An 18,526-nucleotide genomic window follows, 5' to 3' on the forward strand; every position below is an offset into this window, starting at 1 on the left:
CCCAGGCATATGGCTGTTTCCTAATGGATTGACTCACTGGGCGTGTCCACACATGCAAGCACATGTGCTTGCAGCAGCTCAAATAGAAGTGGTGCAAATTTGAGCCTGGACTTCTGCCAGCATGCATTTTGCACATGCACATGCATTTTGTTGTGGAGCAAATTGTGCCACTTGGGGCAAAATAACCCTGCCTGGCTTTTCTTGGATCTGTGGCCAGGGGGAGCTAGAGCTTGGGGCTAGCACCCGTGCTGTCCCCAGCAGTCCTAAAGCCTACCCTGACTAGCAGCTCAGGGTTACTTTACCTCAGGAGCTTCTGGAGCCCACACAGTTGGTATCTGGGGACACAAGCCCCTTGTGTCAGCTAGACTGCTGAACAGCATCCCAAATTCATTTTTTTAAAATACCCCCAAATCCACATTATTCCACAATTAGAACAAAAGAAAGCGAGAAAGGGGGATTGATCAGATGGGCAATGTTTTATTGGTATATTTACAATATTAAAGTAATTTGGAAGCCTATCAGTGTCTCTAGCATCATAATGAAATATATCCTAAATATCTGTTTTAATGTTTGCTTTGGGTTTCCTTATCACATGGTGGGTGTGTAATGGGTGGGGGTGATGTGGGGTTTGCAGGAGGGGATGGGGGAATGTGAGTTACTATGTGGGTAAATGTGGGGGGACTGAGTGTGGGGGCTGCTTAGAAGGGGTAGGTCACCTGCATGAACTCTGCATGCTGCTGGTGGCGCTGGCAGTGGTGGGAGCATGGTGACAGTGGTAAGTGGGGAGCTCCAGCAGACACCGCTGGCACTGTTGGCAGTGGGGACTGACAAGGGTCTAGGAATTGTGACAGTATGCAGGTATTCCTGGAGCTGTTGGGTGACCGTGGAGCAGGCTGATCTGAAAGGCAACCTCTCCACAAAACCATAACCCACTGTGCCACAGAAATGTATTTTGGTCTGTGCATTCACTAACATTTACCCAGCATTGGGGTATATGGAACATCCAAGTGCTTGCAGAGGCTATGACTTTGTGAACTTTTGGCTTCATAGTGAGAGCTGAGATTTGTTAAGTCTGGGGAAAAAAAGAGGGCCTTCTATTTTTAAGGATAATGAGACAATACATAGCACTTTAAGCTTCATATGCAGGGCCCTATAAGGGACGGGAGAATTCTTATTCATTTCCCATTAATGATGATGATTTTTTTTTTTTTTTTTGCATCCATTGAAAATACAGCAAACTTCATGTTGAATTCATGTTGATCTTATTTATAATTGTATACAGTTTTGTTTTGTTTTTTTGTTCATTTGTTTTAAGAGAATGTTTAACATTAACTTTCTGTCCTTTATTATTCAAAATATACATAGGAACCTGCAGTTAATTGATGTGTCTGTCCATTTGATCCAGTTGCTTCATGGATTAGAAAATGAACAGGAATTGTTATTAACAGGTAAGAGTGTGACTGTTGATTAATGTGTAATCTATGCAATTTAGTAAATTAATGTTGTGTATTATTATTTAGGGAATCTTTTTGTTCTTTTGTTTTTTTTAATGTTAGCATGATGGTCTTTTACTCAATTTTTCTCATAAATCAGTTTCATAGACATTAGATTTCACAGACACTGGGGCTGGAAGGGACCTCGGAAGATAGAGTCCAGCCCCCCCGCCCAAGGGACTGGAAGTCAGCTGGGGTCATAGGATCCCAGAAAGATAAGCATCCAGTTTGAGGTACTGGTGCTCACCCCTGATAAACTTATAGGTGGCCATCAGATCACCCCTGAGCCTGTGCTTTTCCAGGCCAAAGAGCCCCATGGATCTCAGCCTGTCGTTGTAAGATCTGTCTTCCTGACTTTTAATCATGCGTGTGGCTCTTCCCTGGACTCTCTCAAGCTTCTCCACATCCTTTTTGAATTGTTGAGCCAAAAAAACTGGACGCAGTACTCCAGCTGCGGCCTCACCAAGGTGGAGTACAAGGGGAGAATGACGTCCTGGGATTTGCTTGAGAAGCATCTATGGATGCAAGCCAGCGTTTTGGTGGCTTTAGTAGCCACAGCATCGCATTGCAGGCTCATGTTCATCTTGTGGTCAATGATGACCCCCAAGTCTCTTTCTTCCGTAATACTAGCCCACATAGCAGTGCTGAGCCTATAAGGATGCTGCAGGTTTTTCCTTCTGGGGTGGAGACCCTTGCATTTTTCAGCATTAAACACCATCAGGTTCTCATCTGCCCATTTGCTGAGCCTGTCCAGGTCAGCCTGGATTGCCCTCCTGTCTTCTGGTGTGAAAGCTTTGCCCCAAAGTTTGGTGTCACCAGTGAACTTGGCCAGTCCGCTTCTGACTCCAATGTCCACATCATTAATGAAGATTTTGAACAATATGGGTCCAAGGACACAGCCTTGGGTGACCCCACTGGTCACAGGACACCATGATGAGTGACTTCCATTAATTGCTACCCTGTGGGTCCGACCACAGAGCCAATTTCCCAGCCAGGGGATCGTGGTGGACCCAAGGCCACAATTGGCCAGTTTTGCCAAGAGGTGATCATAGGATACCAGATTGAAGGCTTTTTTTGAAGTCAAGATATGACATCAATCTCTTCTCCCTCATCCAGGTGATAGGTCACCTGGTTGTAGAAGGAAATGAGGTTGGTCAAGCAAGACTTGCCTGCAACAAACCTCTGCTGGTTGTTGCCTGCAACAAACCTCAGGATGTTGGCATTGGCCAGTCCAATAAGGATGGCCTCCTTAATAAACTTTTCTAAGACCTTCCCTGGGATAGAAGTCAGGCTGATGGGCCTATAGTTAGTGAGATCCACTCTCCTCCCTTTCTTGAAGATAGGCACCACATTGGCCTTCTTCCAGTCTTTGGGCACTACATCAGAGCGCCAAGAGTTTTCAAAGATCCGTGCCAGAGGCTGGGATATGATGCTCGCCAGCTCCTTGAGTACCCTGGGGTGTAGATTGTCAGGGCCGGCTGACTTGAAGGTATCCAGCTTCTCAAGGTGTTCCTTCACGAGGTCAGCATTGATGGAGGGCAGGGGATCTCCCTCACCCGGACCTCCCTGTCCCGTAGCAGACGTGGGTGTCCCATGGGACTGATGAAAGACTGACGCAAAGAACCCATTCGATAGGTTGGCTTTTTCCTGGGCATCAGTTGCCCCGTCTGGTTCAGCAGGGGTCCAATGTTGCCGTTGCTTTTCCTCCAGCTGCCCACATATCTGAAAAAGGACTTTTTATTGTCCTTGATGCTCAAAGCTAGTTGGAGTTCAGCTGCAGCCTTGGCTTTCCTGGTGTGCTCCCTGCAGGACTGGACCAGTGCAGAATATTCCTCCTTGGAGGTGAATCCCATCTACCATGCTTTGTAGGCCTTTCTTTTTAGCCTCAGGAGGTCTGCTAGGTCCCTGGAGAGCCAGGGGTGCTGCTGTGCCCTCTCGCTGCCTTTCCTCTGAGATGGATGGAATGTCTCTACTTGAAACCTTGCATGTTAACCCAAATGCGAGGGACATTTTTTTAAAAGTGAAAATAGTTGAACTAAAGAAAGAGGTGTACATAGGGACTTAGTAAATATCCTGAAGGAATTAGCCTCCCAAACCTGATTTAAAAAAAAAAAAAAAAATCAATGTTGGATGACTGACTATCATATGCCACATGGAATGTATCAGTGCAAACGTTTCTTGCATTTGTTTTACTAGACTCATAATATTTTTCCATTGAGAGTTGCTTGGAGATTGTAAGGGGGAACATATGTGGAAGCTGCATTAAATGTTCTAAGCATTCTTAATTTTTGCCAGCTTAAATATGCTAGAATGATTCTACCCCTAATACCGTCAGCTGTTTTATTGCCTTTTATTTGATCTGCTAACATGCTGAAATGAAGATGCGTTCATTTTCCATTCAGACACTTAGACTAGGTACAGGTGTTACAGTTATCACGTGATGAGCATGTGGAAGGCACTCTATAGTTGTAACCAAACGGCTGCTTGAAAAATGGTGGATCCTGCTCGAAGCTAACCCTGGATGGATGGTGGTATGAGACTAAAGTGCTTTAGGTTGGAGCGCTTTATCAAAAGTCTGTACCAGGTTCCATGGTGCGTCAAGGTAGGTCTTATTTTGCCATCATCCCAGCTTTGGCTGATGCTTGTCTGTTCTGGGTGAGCACCAGCCCAGCCCTACTCCCAGACTATCACAAACAGGAGACAGAAAAGGCTCTATATCCTTCCTGTACAGGTGGGCAGGGGAGTCCCTTTGCTGTGCAGGCCCCCAGCTTGCTGGCTTGGGTCTTGGAGGGGGTTGGGCTGTGTCTGCATGGCAGGTGGCTCCAGTTTCCCATGTAGCAAAAAGCTGGGAAGTTCTGAGCTGCATCTGTCAAGAGGCTGGGGTGGAGTTGGAGGACTGGAGCCTCCCCGTTGCATTTACCCAACCTGCCTGTCCCTGCCTCCCCTACCTGGACCCAAACTGGAAAACGGTGAGGGCATTTCCTCTCCCCTCCCCCTGCAGCGGGTGGTGCTGATAGCAGCTAGCTGTTGGGGAGTGGGGCCACTTTGGCTAGTTAGGGGTTGTTAGCTGCTTGGTTGGGTTCAGCAGTCTTCAGTAGCCTTCTGGGAGGCATGCAGGAGTACCTCCAGCCTGCTGACCTCAGCCACTGCAGGCAGGCTCTGAGCCCCTTCCACTGAACAGTGAAAGTCTGTTCCGTTTGTTTCTGACCCAACCAGAGTGCTTTGAGTAAACCACGATACTTAGAGTGCTTTTATCTGTAGCTTTTTGAATGTTTGTATTTAGCTTGAACAATTTATGTGAATTGAGGAATGAAATTTATGTGGCTATGGCTTTTTTATGTAGTTGTACCACACTTGCTAGCTAGAAAGGACTGTGTGCTCCAAAAGCTGAATGCTGGTTCTAACCCCACTCTTAACTGAATGAGTTAGAGAGGTATTTTGTTCAGAGAGGTGGAGAAACACTGGCATCTCCAAATATTCTCCTTGTGTCAAGTTAAGTACTTTTGTTCAGCCCTTACATCTTTGTCATTTTGTGGCAAGGGGGAAAAAGCATTTGCTCGTTTTCCTTGCTCCTTTTTGTGGAGATCCATGGGGTTCCCGGCTGCAGCTGCTACTTCTCCCACCTTTTGTGGAAATCAGTGGAATTAATGTCACTGGTACTTTCAAACATCTGCTTTAAGGTGTGATGGCACAATGGAGGACATCTTTTCTCTTCAGACTCCTGCATGAAGACAAAACAAAGGATTTTAGTTCTGTATAGGTGGTTCTTTCCATATCTTTGCCATTGTCTCATCTCTAGGTTGGAGCTCTGGGCAGACTGGGGACTATTAGTGGTTGGGCATGGAGGGATGGGTAACCAAAGCCCCCTCACTTCTCTGCTCCATTCAAAAATGGGGGGAGGAGGAAGGAAACAGGGAGTGGATAAAAGGAGTGATACCACGTGGGAGTTAATTTCAGATAGTGGCATGGAGCCAGGGCAAGAAGATTGGGACCAGAAGAAACACTAATCCACACCTCCCCACACAGATCTGGGGGGCACATGGCCCCCCATCCCTGCCCTACTCCCTCCCTCACTGCTGGGGGTATTGATCTGCACCCCTCCTGCCCCAAGCCTCTTTTCCACCCCCATTCCCCTTCCACCACAACAGACTTACCAGCTTCACACAACTCTCCAAGCTGCTGGGTTGTGCTCCTTGCTGTCTGCATGTTGCACTGTGGTTGTGCACATGCACAGGCATTTATCGGCCAAATTATCAGCTGTATCAGGCTAATTTCCAATGCAGCCCATTTTCTTATATCGGTGCTGATCCGATTTATCGGATTGATGTATTAATGCACCTCTACTTCATGCAAATGTGTGTGAGCACTAGGTGATTCTTGTGCTAGTGTGGCATTTTCCACCAGCATGATGCTCCTACTGCCACATGTATGCTTTGATGTGCCCATGCCATACTGCTGCTGTTTGGAACTTCAGAAACCACAGAACTGGTGCCATACAAAAAATGAGAGAAGGGGAGAAGCTTCCTGGGAAAAGAAGGCTGAAGCACTTCAAGGTTGTAAAATCATTTTCTATTAACACTCAAAATTTAAAGGGAAGTTGACCAGAAAGCAGCTATGTAAATATTTCAATAAAATGTTTAAACTATGTTGTGGTTTTTTAACCTTAATATTCATATTAACACAAGAATTTATTGGGCGAGAGATTGCGTTAGAATTCAAAATAAGGCTGGAGTAGTAATGCTGAAATGGACTGTTAAATGAATATGTTATAAGTGTCAACTTCCCAGAACACTGCTATGTGTGGTGATCAGGTTTTAAGTATTGTATGTGGATTAGTCTATGAAAAAAATTAGCCATGAAAATGACATATTTAGCCTCCTGGCTTAAAGTTTCATAGATTTTTAGGGGCTGGACGGGACCTCGCAGATAATCAGGTCCAGCCCCCTTGCTCTAGTCAGGAAGACAACTGGGGTCAAGTGACCCCAGCGAGGTGACTGTCCAGTTTCCTCTTGAAAACCTCCAGGGTAGGTGACTGCACCACCTCTGGAGGGACTTTATTCCATGGTCTGGACACCCTGACTGTGAAGGAGTTTTCCCTGGTATTAAGCCTGAAGCAGCCTTCCAGGAATTTGTATCATTGGGCCTGGTCTTCCCTAGGGGTGTCCTCATGAACAGTTGTTCACCAAGCTCCTGATGCAGTCCTCTGATATAGCAATAAGCCACTGTCAAGTCCCCTCTCAACCTTCTCTTTAGGCTAAAGAGGCCCAGGTTCATCAGCTTTTCCTCATATGGCTTGCCTTGCAAGTCTCTGATCATACAGGTGGCTTTTCTCTGGACCCTCTCAAGTTTTTCCACATCATTATTGAAGTGTGATGCCCAGAACTGGATGCAGTACACAGGACTATGGTCTTACCAGTGCTGAATACAGCAGGAGTATCACTTCCTTAGTTTGACACAAGATGCATCGGTTGATGCATGCCAGCATATTTTTTGTCTTGCTGGCCACTATGTCATGCTCATATTCATGCGATGGTCAGTCATTGCCGCTACATGTACCTTACACTTGGAAGTGTTAAACTTCACTTGGTTCTGGTCTGCCCAACTCTCAAGCTTGTCCAGGTCTGCCTGTATCTGGAGCCTATCTTCTGGCGTGACCACACTGCCCTATAACTTGGTGGTGTTTACAAATTTGGCCAGCGAGCTTTTCACTCCTCCATCCAAATCATTGATAAAGATGTTGGAAAGCACTGGTCCAAGCACAGACCCCTGAGGGACGCCACTGGCACGTCATGCCAGGACGACACGGGTCCATTCATGAGAACTCTCTGGGCCCTACCCTGTAGCCAGTTTCCCACCCACTCAACCATCAAGTAGCTGAGCTCACAATCTTCCAGTTTTCCCACAAAGGTATTGTGGGATACTAGATCAAAAGCCTTTTGGAAGTCTAGGTATATAACGTCTACCTCATCTCCAATGGTCAGGTGGTGAGAGACCTGGTTGTAGAAGGAGATGAGACTGGTAAAACAAGATCTACCCATGAAAAAGCCATGCTGGCTGTTGTTCAGAATCGTATCTTCAACAAGTGTATCACACACAGATTCATTAATGACTTTTTTCGGGAATTTCCTTGTGATGGAGGTTAGCCTGATTGGTCTGTAGTTGTGTGGATCCTCCCTCTTCCCCATCTTCAAGAAGGGCACAATGTTGGCCCTCTTCCAATCCTCAGGGATCTCCCCTGTGTGCGGTGATTTGTGAAAAAAAAATTGCCAGGGGTTTGGCGATGACCTCAGCTAGGTCCTTCAGTACTCTTGGATGAAGTCCATCTGGTCCTGCTAACTTATAAATGTCTAGCTTTCTTAGTTGGTATTGCACCCACTCAGCATCCTCAGTATGGAGGCTGCCATTCCTGGCATGTCCCCTATGAGCCTTATCTTACTTGTCTTTCTCCTTGGTCTGGTGAAATACTGAAGCAGAGTGGGCATTTAGGAGTTCAGTTTTGTCCTGAACGACAGTTAGCAGGTGTCCCAAGGTGTTAAGCGGGGGTCCCACACTTCCATTTTTTTCCCTTCTACTACCTACATACCTACAGAAGGACTTCTTATTGTCCTTGACTCCCGTGGCTAACCTAAACTCCGTCACCTCCTTGGCTTTCCTGATCATTTCCCCACATGTGCTGGCCACTGTTGTATAGTCCTCCTTGAGGACCATCCCTAGCTTCCGCTGTGCGTACACCTCTTTCTTTTTTAAGAGGACCACAATGTCCCTATTAAGGCAGAAGGGCTTGCCAGGTACCTTTCCTCTTTGCCGGAACGGTTTTCTTTTGTGCTTCAAGGATTGTATCCTTCAGCAATGGCCATTCTTTGTTTACCCTATTTGCCTTCCCTTCCTGGTCCTGCATCGCCTCCCCTACCAATGCTCTGAGCCCGTCGAAGTCAGCATTTTTGAAGTTCAGGACTTGAATCCTGCTGCTTGATTTGTCGACCTTGTGGCAGATGGTGCCCCTGACAATTTCATGGTTGCTGTTGCCTAGGGTACCCTCAATGTTCAAGCCACACGCCAGATCATCTCCCTTGGCCAAGACCAAGTCTAGGAGAGAGTTACCTCTGGTTGGCCCTTGCACTTCCTGGGTCAGAAGGAGCTCCTTGATCACAGTTAAGAAACTGTATGAACGATCTGACCTAGCCCTTTGATCTTACTGTTTTCATCTACCCTGAGTAGATGGTCATTATTTTCACCCAGCAAGAAAGACCCATACTATGTTTCAGTTCCTACACCTTCCCACAGCTGAACTCATCTAATCCTAGCAAATGAAGGGGTCAGGTGTGGATTAGAAATGTTGTCAATTAGTTGACCTGTTACCTGACCTCTTACGACATTTCAAATAGTGGACCTTTAAGGAACTGTCTCCTTACTTTCTTTTCTTCAATAAAAATAGTAGAGAAATTGTCCTACTCCTAATCTGTTTCTCACACTAAATAGTTACTGAATAGTGCAAAAGGGCCTCTGCCTGTAGTCATTCTGTTAGTGTTGTACAGGCTTGTCCAACATATGGCCCGCAGGCCGCTGTGTGGCCTGCCAAGCCATTTTCTGAGGCCTGAGGTGCTGTGACAGGAAATGAAAGTAAACACTGTTTATTTTTGTTCCTACCTCTTGTCCCTCCCTCATCAGCTTCCTAATGGCTGCTGAAGGGATGGGGAAGGGACAAGTTTCCCACATGCACCACGTCAGCTTGACATTGCCAACACGGCGTGTGTGGGAAGAGGAGTAGCCATTTGCCGCTCGGGACAGGATGAGCCCAGCCGGAGCAGCAGGGGCTCAGCTGCATTTTCCCCTGCCTGCACCGGTCAGTCCCGAGCGGCACCCGGCTCTGCCACCACTTCTGCTGGCTGGTGCCGACCCGGGCGGGTCTGTCCCATCCGGAGCAGCATGCATCTGAAGCCGGCTTCCCATGTGCTACTGGGGATGGGAGGAGCCCAGCCAGGTTGGCACCGGCCAGCAGAAGTGGCAGTGGAGCCATGTGCTGCTTGGAACTGACCAGCTCAGGTAGGGAGAAAATGCAGCTCGGCCCCTGCCGCTCCAGCTGCGCTCATCCCATCCCAAGTGGCATACAGCTTTGCCGCCACTTCTGCTGGCTGGTGCGGACCCAGCTGGGCTCCTCCTGTCCCAGCAGCTCATGGGAAGCTGGTTTCAGCCATATGTTGCTCCGGATGGGACAGACCTGGCCGGGTCAGCACCAGCCAAGAAAAGTGGCATGCAGCTGAAGCTGGCTTCCCACATGCTGCTGTTGGGGGAAGGAGCCTGGCTGGGTCTGCACCAGCCAGCATATTGGTACACTGTGACAAGCCTATGGCTGGGGAGGATTCAGTCTCTCTAGATCTGATGTAGGCTATGGCATAGACTTGCTGTGGAACAACATGCTAATAAACTTGTGTCTGTACCTGCCAGGAACCCAAGTAGCAGGTGGTTGATACCTGGTAAGCTCATGTGAGTAAAGACTGCTTATTGCTTTCTGTGTTTCTTTCACAATGTTTTTATCCTACTAAAATATGCTATACTTTGTGAGAGTCATTGCCCGTGTATGAGAAAGCAGAATCATAGCCACTGAACTAAATTCATGCCCTGTGGGAATAATCACAATTCAGCAAAATGGGTGGGAAGGAAAAGCCAGAGTTCTAAGTGTGCATCCTAAAAGCCATGAAAGAGTCAGAAGCACAACCTTAGAACCAGGACAGCTATCTGGTGATGGCAGTCCAGTAGGCATGATGGAAATCCTCTACTCATGAGATTTAGGAAAGCAAGAGGACATGAGCAACATGTAGGCAGAGACAGTGCAGGGCCTTGGAGCCATGTTAATAAGTGAGGACAACTGTGTTCCCACTCTGGTCAGTGACTAATTGTGGGTACATCTTCACTAATCTTCACTAGCTTCAAGCCACTCAAACCTGCTGCCAAAAAATAAGCCTTTCCTACCCACTTACACTTTACCTGCTCTGAACTTGAAATGAGGCAGTGAGGGCCCTTCCAGGGTGGTCTAAGGACAGTAGAAGCAGATCACACACACAGTGAGAGATGTTCCCAGAATGTCCTCACCACCTCATTTCTTCTGAAAAGCAGGGATATCCTGAGGTTCATTTAATGTTCGTAAAATAATTGGAGAGCCTCACATAGATGCACTGCATAGAAATGCAAAATATATTTTGACTTATTTGGTTGGCACCTTGGAAGCTGAGGTTTTCAAAGCTGAGTCAAAAGGCCAACTTCCATTAAAATGACTGGGATTTAGAGGGCTCCAAATCTTTTATGACAACTTTGTAACATGCCAGTGTTGGGGACTCTTGTAGCCCCTGCTGCTTTCCTTTTTGCAAATCTCAGCTATAGTTTGGAAGCTCAGCCAAAGAACATAAGAGCATAAAAAGTGCCATGCTTGGTCAGCCCAATGGTCCATCTAGCTCAGTATCCTGTCCCGAACAGTGGTAGAGGTGGATGCTATAGAGGGAGAGTTTTGAACTGGTTAGACCCATTTCATTGTCACTTCTTGCAACTTCCTTGGTGTCAAAGGTCACATGACATCACTTCCTGATGTGATACTGCCTCCTGTGAGGTCTTAGAATATGGCTCACTGGGTGATTTTTAAAAGTTCATGATTCGGCCCCACATTCAATAAGGTTGGACACCTGTGCTGGTGTACATAGATTATTATGTAACTTATGATCCAAATCACTCAGAAAAGCTGGGTGAGCCAAAGTCTATCTGTTTATAGAGTTGCTCTCTGAAAATTTGAGAAATCGTATCATATCATGATAAAATCCATCACATACATTCTAGTTTATTCGTAGAAATAGGAGGTAAAGACCAACTCCACTTACCACCCATCCTGTCTCTAACATCTTGTCTAGCTTTAAAATATTTCCATTGACAGGCTTTCTGGATATTCCATGTGGAGAAACTGAAGAAGGGTGTCAAATGATGTTGTTGAGTTTCCTCTTCCCCCTGTTCCTCCCTCTTTTCGCTTGAAATAACAGGATAAATTTACATTTCAGTAAATAAAAAGTGAAAAATTAGGGAATGGAAGTGGTATACTGCTTATTGAGTCCTCAAATTTTACTTTATACTATATGTAACTTAGTCCCTGCTGTGGAAATGTGACAGACAAAAGTCAAGAACTAGATTGCTGAAACTATGTATATGCGTGCGTGCATGTGTGTGTGTGTATTTATGTATATATGTATATCTTTACCACCACAGGGTTTCAATGTTCTGGCAATCTAGTTCTTGGCTTTTAATTGTCTATCACATTTCCACAGCAGGGACTAAGTTTTATATATATTTTTCCCCTTTAATGATTTGGCAGTTGAGCAGTCTGGGGTAAGCACCAATAGTTGTCACAGAATGTGTGAGAGATTTAAGATGGCAATTCAGGGGGGAGGAAAGAGAATATTAAAGTGACAGGAATTTTTTATTTGCATTTAGTTAACTGAGGCTGTAATTACTTGAAGTGACTTGTGGTTTTCTTTTTTTCAGTTTCCTAAATTGGTAAAGGGCAACCTAGTCTTGATTTGCAAGTCTGCTACAGATGAAAGATTCTGAATTGAAGTTAGACCCGTTTCCTTTCCATGTTGCTATTGTTCTTTCTCCTATCATGGAAGACCACAAGTAATAAAATGTAGGATTCACTGCACCCCATGCTTGAGGGGAAGAAAAGATTACCTACAAGTATCTGTACATATCCAAGTAACTTTTGTGTGTGTATGTATACATATACATTTGTATCTGTACAATGCATGTGATTTTACTACTCAAACAGGTAACCCTCTGTATGGCTTAGAAATAGTTTTTTTCACAGATCAGATATGTGGAGCAAGGACACATAAGCAGTCATGGCTGTCTGGAAAGCCTCTGAAAATGGAAGGTGTCTTCTCTGGTCTTGCCACTATAAGCTGGAGAAGTAGGCTTTTTTTATTTTTTACCATCTAGAATATACAGCCTGGCTTTGCCTACTGATGTTTGATGTCTAGAGAAAAAGTGGGCAGATAAGCAGACAGATTGAGATCAAAGCCCCAAGCTAACTGTAGTTAAAAATTTTAAGGTGTGGATATAGTGCCTCCTGATGCTTATTAAATGCCATGAAAGCAAGGATTTGTTATGGGGTACAAACCCCAATTGACTCTTTTTGGCTGACATGACTATCTGTAAGAACACTCTCTTTCAGGAATGACGTAATAAGACTTCAAGGGATTCAAAACGTAGCTCCATGAATCTAGAGAGCACAGATTCAGTTGCAGTAAAGCCTTAGTGAAAACACATGGTAGCCTTTTTAAAAACCGAAATAAGACCAAACCTATCCCAACAAACTTTTCTGTTGTGCGTGCAAAAATAGGGAACAGTGAATGGGAGAACAGGCCGATGTAGCTGCCAGATGAACTTTAATTGAAATTAAGGCATACTCACTTCTCTTGAGCTAAGAAATAGGACAGTATATTATGGATTGTAGCAGGCATAGGAAATGTTCTTGTCAGAAGCCCAAGCAGAATTCTTCTTCACTTCATAGCATTCTATACTCCCCTTGAACTCTGTTATAGTAGGTCTCTAATTTTCCAGTAAAATTCATCAGACATTTTGGCAAGAACATTGGGGTCCACCAGACTGTGGCACCCTTCAGCATCTAGAATTTGAGACCTATGAGCTTAGATTGAGGCTTCTTCTTTGAATAACTGATAGCTGAATTTAAGGCCCTGTTTAATACTAAAACTGACCTGCTTAGTCTGCCTCATTATCAGGGATCCTCAAAATCCATTTGCTGCAAAAAAAATGTGAAATTAATGTTTTTACGCAGAACCGTTAGGTTTTCTGGAAAGAAAATCAAACTTATTGAAAGTAAAATGCTTGCTTCTCAGTGTCAGTCAGTGGTTTTTACAGCCACTGCAGCAGCCCACCAGGGGTAAGCTGGCACACAGGGAAGCAGCCAAGGTGGAGGCTACCCCCTTCTTGTTCTGCCACTGATTGACTGAGAGGGCTATCCGTTGTGTGGCCCCGCCCTCTGCCAATCAAAGTTGAGGGGCAGGGCCAAATGAATGGCAGCCCTCTCTGCCAGCAGCAGTGAGGGGTGGAGCCACATAAACAGCAGCTCTGCTGGCCAGAGGGAAGGGGGTGGGGCCACTGCCAGGGCCTCTTGACCAGTCAATGTAATGGGGACTTGCCACAGAAAACGATTTTAATGGGTTTGTGCCTGCCTTTGTTTGATCTGCTCCTGTGCCACCTTGGCGCATGCACCTGGTCTTATGCACCGAGTAGACTTATGTGAGCCCCAGAGGGGTTCTTGATCACTTCTGGAGAGGCCCCCAAACTCGCCTGCCACGACTTGGGATGGATCTTCAGTGAAGGGGGTTCCCGTTGAGGATGCCTCCAGAGTTGTCGCGACCCTTGGTAGATGTACCTGGGGCTTCATCTCCCTTACACCCTGACCATGCACCAACCTTCGAGAAGAGCCTCAGGATCTTTTGCGGCTAGCCCTTAGATGGTGTCTTCCTTGGTTCCTACGCTTTCTCCTTTGTGGACGGATGTCTTGGACTCCAACTAGACTCAGAGGGTCTCAGGAGGCTCTGCTTTCAGGGTCGTCCCCTCTGACACCCAGGTGCTCCCGAAGGACACCACTGGTCACTGCCGCATTGCCTTTGATCTTCTGTTGTGGCTTCTGGTCCCCCCAAACCCAGCAAGGGGTGCTGAGTAAGCCTTCTCTAGGCAGGGGGAAAAAATAGGACAGACAAAAGAAGAACACAAAAAACCAACACCAATGGACAACCCACTAGGGATTACTCAAAGCTAGAAAGGAAAAAAGGTCAGATGAGGAAAAGAGAAAGAAAGGGAAAAGAGGAAGAGGAAACTGTAGAGCTTTTGGCCCTCCTTTCCCCTCGCACCAAGTGCTCTAAGCTAGCACGTCCCTTGGGCTGGGACCCATGCTTTTACCCCAGCTGGTGTTGTCTTCGGCTCCTCCTGGAACCACCTCTAGCCCATTGTTTCAGCACTGGCAGCTGCTGGTAGGAGCTCCTCTGGTGGCTCTTGCTGCTGCCACCACTTGCCTCCCTGCCAGCTTTTTGGCTCCTTGCCAGAGCTGGATGCCTCTGGCACAGCAATTTTCCCCCATCACTTCTCTAGCTCTCGGCGTTTTGTTTCCCGTGCTCTTGGGGCCGACTTTTATCTTCGCCGGGCAGCGTCTCTTGCTGATGTTACCCGGCCCCAGCTGCAGATGGGCGCGGCTGATGAACTGTGCAGGTGTCTCTTGCTGGCGTGCTTCTTCGTTTCCTTGGCGTCCTGCAAGTAGTAAGTTTTTCTTTTCTATTTGTCCTGGGTTTCTCTGCGGGCGTGTTTTGCCACTTGCCTGTGCTTACGTCCCTGGGACAGGGTTTTTATCAGAGATGGGTTTTAATGGGTTTTTATCAGAGATTGTTGTGTATTTCTTTTTGGATTTCGTAGACATTAGGGCTGGAAGGGACCTCAGAAGATCGAGTCCAGCCCCCTGCCCGAAGGGCAGGAAGTCAGCTGGGGTCATAGGACCCCAGCAAGATAAACATCTAACCTACTCTTGAAGGTGTTCAGTGTAGGTGCTTGAACCACCTCCGATGGCAGGCTGTTCCAGACCTTGGGGGCTCAGACAGTAAAAAAAAATTCTTCCTTATGTCCAGCCTGAAACGGTCTTGTAGTAGTTTATGACCGTTCGACCTCGTCATCCCTTGCGGCGCTCTGGTGAACAAATGTTCCCCCAGATCCTGGTGGTCACCCCTGATAAACTTATAGGTGGTCATCAGATCACCCCTGAGCCTGCACTTTTCCAGGCTAAAAAGGCCCATGGCTTTCAGCCTGTCATCATAAGGTCTGTTTTCCTGACCTCAGATCATGCATATTAAATCAATATGAAAGCTTTCTTACAGCAATGGGAAATCTTGAAGAGATAAACCAAGACACATAATAATGAGCAGAGATCCTAGTTTTCCATGATTAAAAAAAATTAAATTCCAAAAGAAACCCAAAACCTAAAAAAAAAAGTTCTCCAAAAGGGAACTGGATACCTTCAAGTCAGCCAGCCCTGACAATCTACACACCAGGGCACTCAAGGAGCTGGCGAACATCATAGCTCAACCCCTGGCACAGATCTTTGAGAACTCCTGGCACTCTGGTGTAGTGCCTGAAGACTGGAAGGCCAGTGTGGTGCCTATCTTCAAGAAAGGGAGGAAAGTGGATCACTCATCATGGTGTCCTGTGACCAGTGGTGTCCCCCAAGGTTCTGTCCTTGGACCCATATTGTTCAACATCTTCATTAATGATGTGGACATTGGAGTCACAAGCAGACTGGCCACATTCATAGAATCATAGAAATAGGGTTGGAAGGGACCTTGTAGATCTTCAAGTCCGAACCCCTGCCTGGACAAGAGAAAAACTGGGCTCAAATGACTCCAGCTAGGTAGGCATCAAGCCTCTTCTTAAAGACCCCCCAGGATAGGAGGCAGCACCACTTCCCTCGGAAGTTGGTTCCAGATCCTAGCTGCCCTGACTGTGAAGTAGTTCTTATGGATGTCTAATCTAAACCTACTCTCCAACAACTTACGACCATTATTCCTTGTTATGCCAGGGGGCGGTAGGGGAAACAAGGTCTCTCCCAAACCCTTCTGGTCCCCCCTAGTGAGTTTATCACCAGGTGTCCCCTCAGCCTTCTCTTGTGAAGGCTGAACAGGTGTCCTAGCATTGCCTTTCTCTTCAAAATGGACAACCTACGGATTAACTATATGTGGCCCAATGACACAAATTTTGAGTAAGCTGTCTTAATATTGAGCCTTGTCAATAGGTGAGAAATGGTACTTTTAACGTGTGCCCAAAGCAAAGTGAAAATGCTTTGCACATTTGTCAGCAATAGGGTGTGTGCAGTACATTGTAATATGGATTGCTCAAGCTAGCTTTAAACTAGCTAGCACAAGTACTGGTGGCTGTCTGGCTCCCTCAGCATGGAATATGGCATAGGATGCAAATTTACCTGCCAAGAAGGCAGGTAAATTAGTCTGTGCTGCTATAGCAAGATTGATACTATTGCCTGAGCTAGCTATATTCATCTTGGATACATTAGCAGTCCTTTGCAGTCATATACTTAATGTCCAGAGGATCATGAAGTGAAGTCAGTGGCAGTAGCATTTACATAACACTGGCTCAGCGATTCTCCTCTGAAAGGCCCCATAAGATGTGAGGAGATAAGCCAAGCAGATAAGGACAAGCTTAGGCTTGTCTGTGCCTGGCCAGTCCCTAGCCCCTACTTCCCAGCTCCTTTGCAGTAAGGTAAGTATTGTAATTTATAAATTAGGCTTTGAAATTGGGTGTCACTCATTTCATAAAAATCTATGGAGGGGAGTCTTGATTCCAAAAAACATTGTGAACCACTGTACTAGTTACTAGAGATTCCAGTTGGAAATAAGACTTGGTTGTAGTAAGCACAGTGCAAACATGTAAAGACATGCCCCCCTACTCTGAATGGTCATAAGTCCCTGAAGTCTTAGACTGAATTGAATTGAATCAGATTGAGCCTTGAACAGGTTGAATACACCTGTAACTTCCTGAAGCCTATCCAGAGCTAGTTAAGCAGCTGAGAAGAGTTCATGTTATCATATGAGTTGTAGTTGAAGTTCTGTACTCTACTGCAGTATTTGAACTCTCTCGGGTGAAATAAGAAGCACTGTGACTACCCTATTTGTTTTATTTTTCTACTTCCATCAAGTCTTCAGAAAGAAGCTTGTGGAGAGTGTGTGTGTGGAGGTGTCTTTCTACTAGCTTTTTGTGTGTAGGTTTTAGGTCTTCTGGGTTTATTTTTTTTTATATGCAGTTTTCTGTATTTCTTTCAGAAATGCTGAGAGGATTTTTTTTGAGCATACCTCCAAGCACTTCTTGCAGTGATCTTGAGTTTCTGTGGGAGATCATTCCTGGGTCTCAGACAGGCACCCAGGAAAGTTCCATTTCTCATACAGGTAACCAGGACTTTTCTCTCTCTCTGTGGCATTGTATTAGGCCATAGGAGTGCCATTGACCACAACAGTCTTCATCCAAGCCATGGAGTACCTAGATGTTAAGGATCAAGACCTTGAACTTGACTAGGAATTCTATAGGAAGGAAGTACAAATGTAGTTGAGTATGGGTTATATGTGAGGAGAGATGCACAATAGTGTTGTCTTAGATTGCTGTGGCTTTGTCTGGTCTCTGAGAGAGTACCCTGAAGCCAGCACAGGCTTGGCTTCTAGAGCAAGGTGGGAACCTGGGATCCTTATTGGTTCTGAGACCTTGACCTTACGGGTTTTCACCTTCTATGGTTCTTTGGCCCTGACTCAAGGAGCTAGTGTCCAGTTTTGCTCCTGAGCGAGGGACTTTACCTTTTGCTGGGGAAACCCTGTACAACCTACAGTACCAAGCAGTACAGCAGATGGTCTTTTAAGTGAAGACACTTATTAGGGCAGCTAGCCAGAGGCTTTCTGTTCCCTCCAAAGGGGTTAAGCAGTCTTCCTGTCCCCAATCCATCCCACACAGCCCTGAGCACCCGCCAAAGCTGGGTTTTTTTCCCAGTCTTTCCAGTTCCCCGCAGCTTGTACACTTCTCTCAGTCTCTAGATTCTTCTGGTCACTAGCTGTCAAGCTGTTTTTTCCGGAGTGCTCCCTTATTGTACGTTTATCTCCCCTTGGGTATCAGCATCTTGCCTCTGGTGATGTGTAAACACAGTTCTTAAAGACTTTGTTGATGCCAAAAGTCCATCTTGTTTCCTTCTACGGATAACAAGACCTGGCACTTTAATGCTTTATTCTCTGTGCACAGGGTAAGGAGGTAAACTGAGTCACTAACATGAACACAATTAACACAGAAATAACACAGTACAACCTGTCATTTATTACCAGTGTTCTGTGCTAGTTGATTTCCTATGCTCTGGAAGTTTCATGCCTGAATGTGTCACAAAAAGCGATGACCTCCTATTCCCAAGTTCCAATCTGCTAGGATGGAATAGAGCCTCCTAA

The 18,526-nt window shown here is 46.0% G+C and overlaps 1 protein-coding gene across 2 annotated transcripts in view; it reads left to right on the plus strand.

The window, feature by feature from the left end:
- ATXN10 (ataxin 10) overlaps positions 1-18,526 on the plus strand; it is a 219,968-nt gene that overhangs the window by 17,701 nt on the left and 183,741 nt on the right. For both annotated transcript variants that reach the window (XM_090043804.1, XM_090043805.1), the window contains one exon: positions 1,366-1,448. In XM_090043804.1, the coding sequence (XP_089899930.1) occupies positions 1,366-1,448 (83 nt within the window). The remainder of the gene's footprint in view (positions 1-1,365; positions 1,449-18,526) is intronic.

The sequence above is a fragment of the Crocodylus siamensis genome, chromosome 4 (genome assembly GCF_052110815.1).
Source record: "Crocodylus siamensis isolate JL-2025a chromosome 4, ASM5211081v1, whole genome shotgun sequence".
Classification (NCBI taxonomy): domain Eukaryota; kingdom Metazoa; phylum Chordata; order Crocodylia; family Crocodylidae; genus Crocodylus; species Crocodylus siamensis.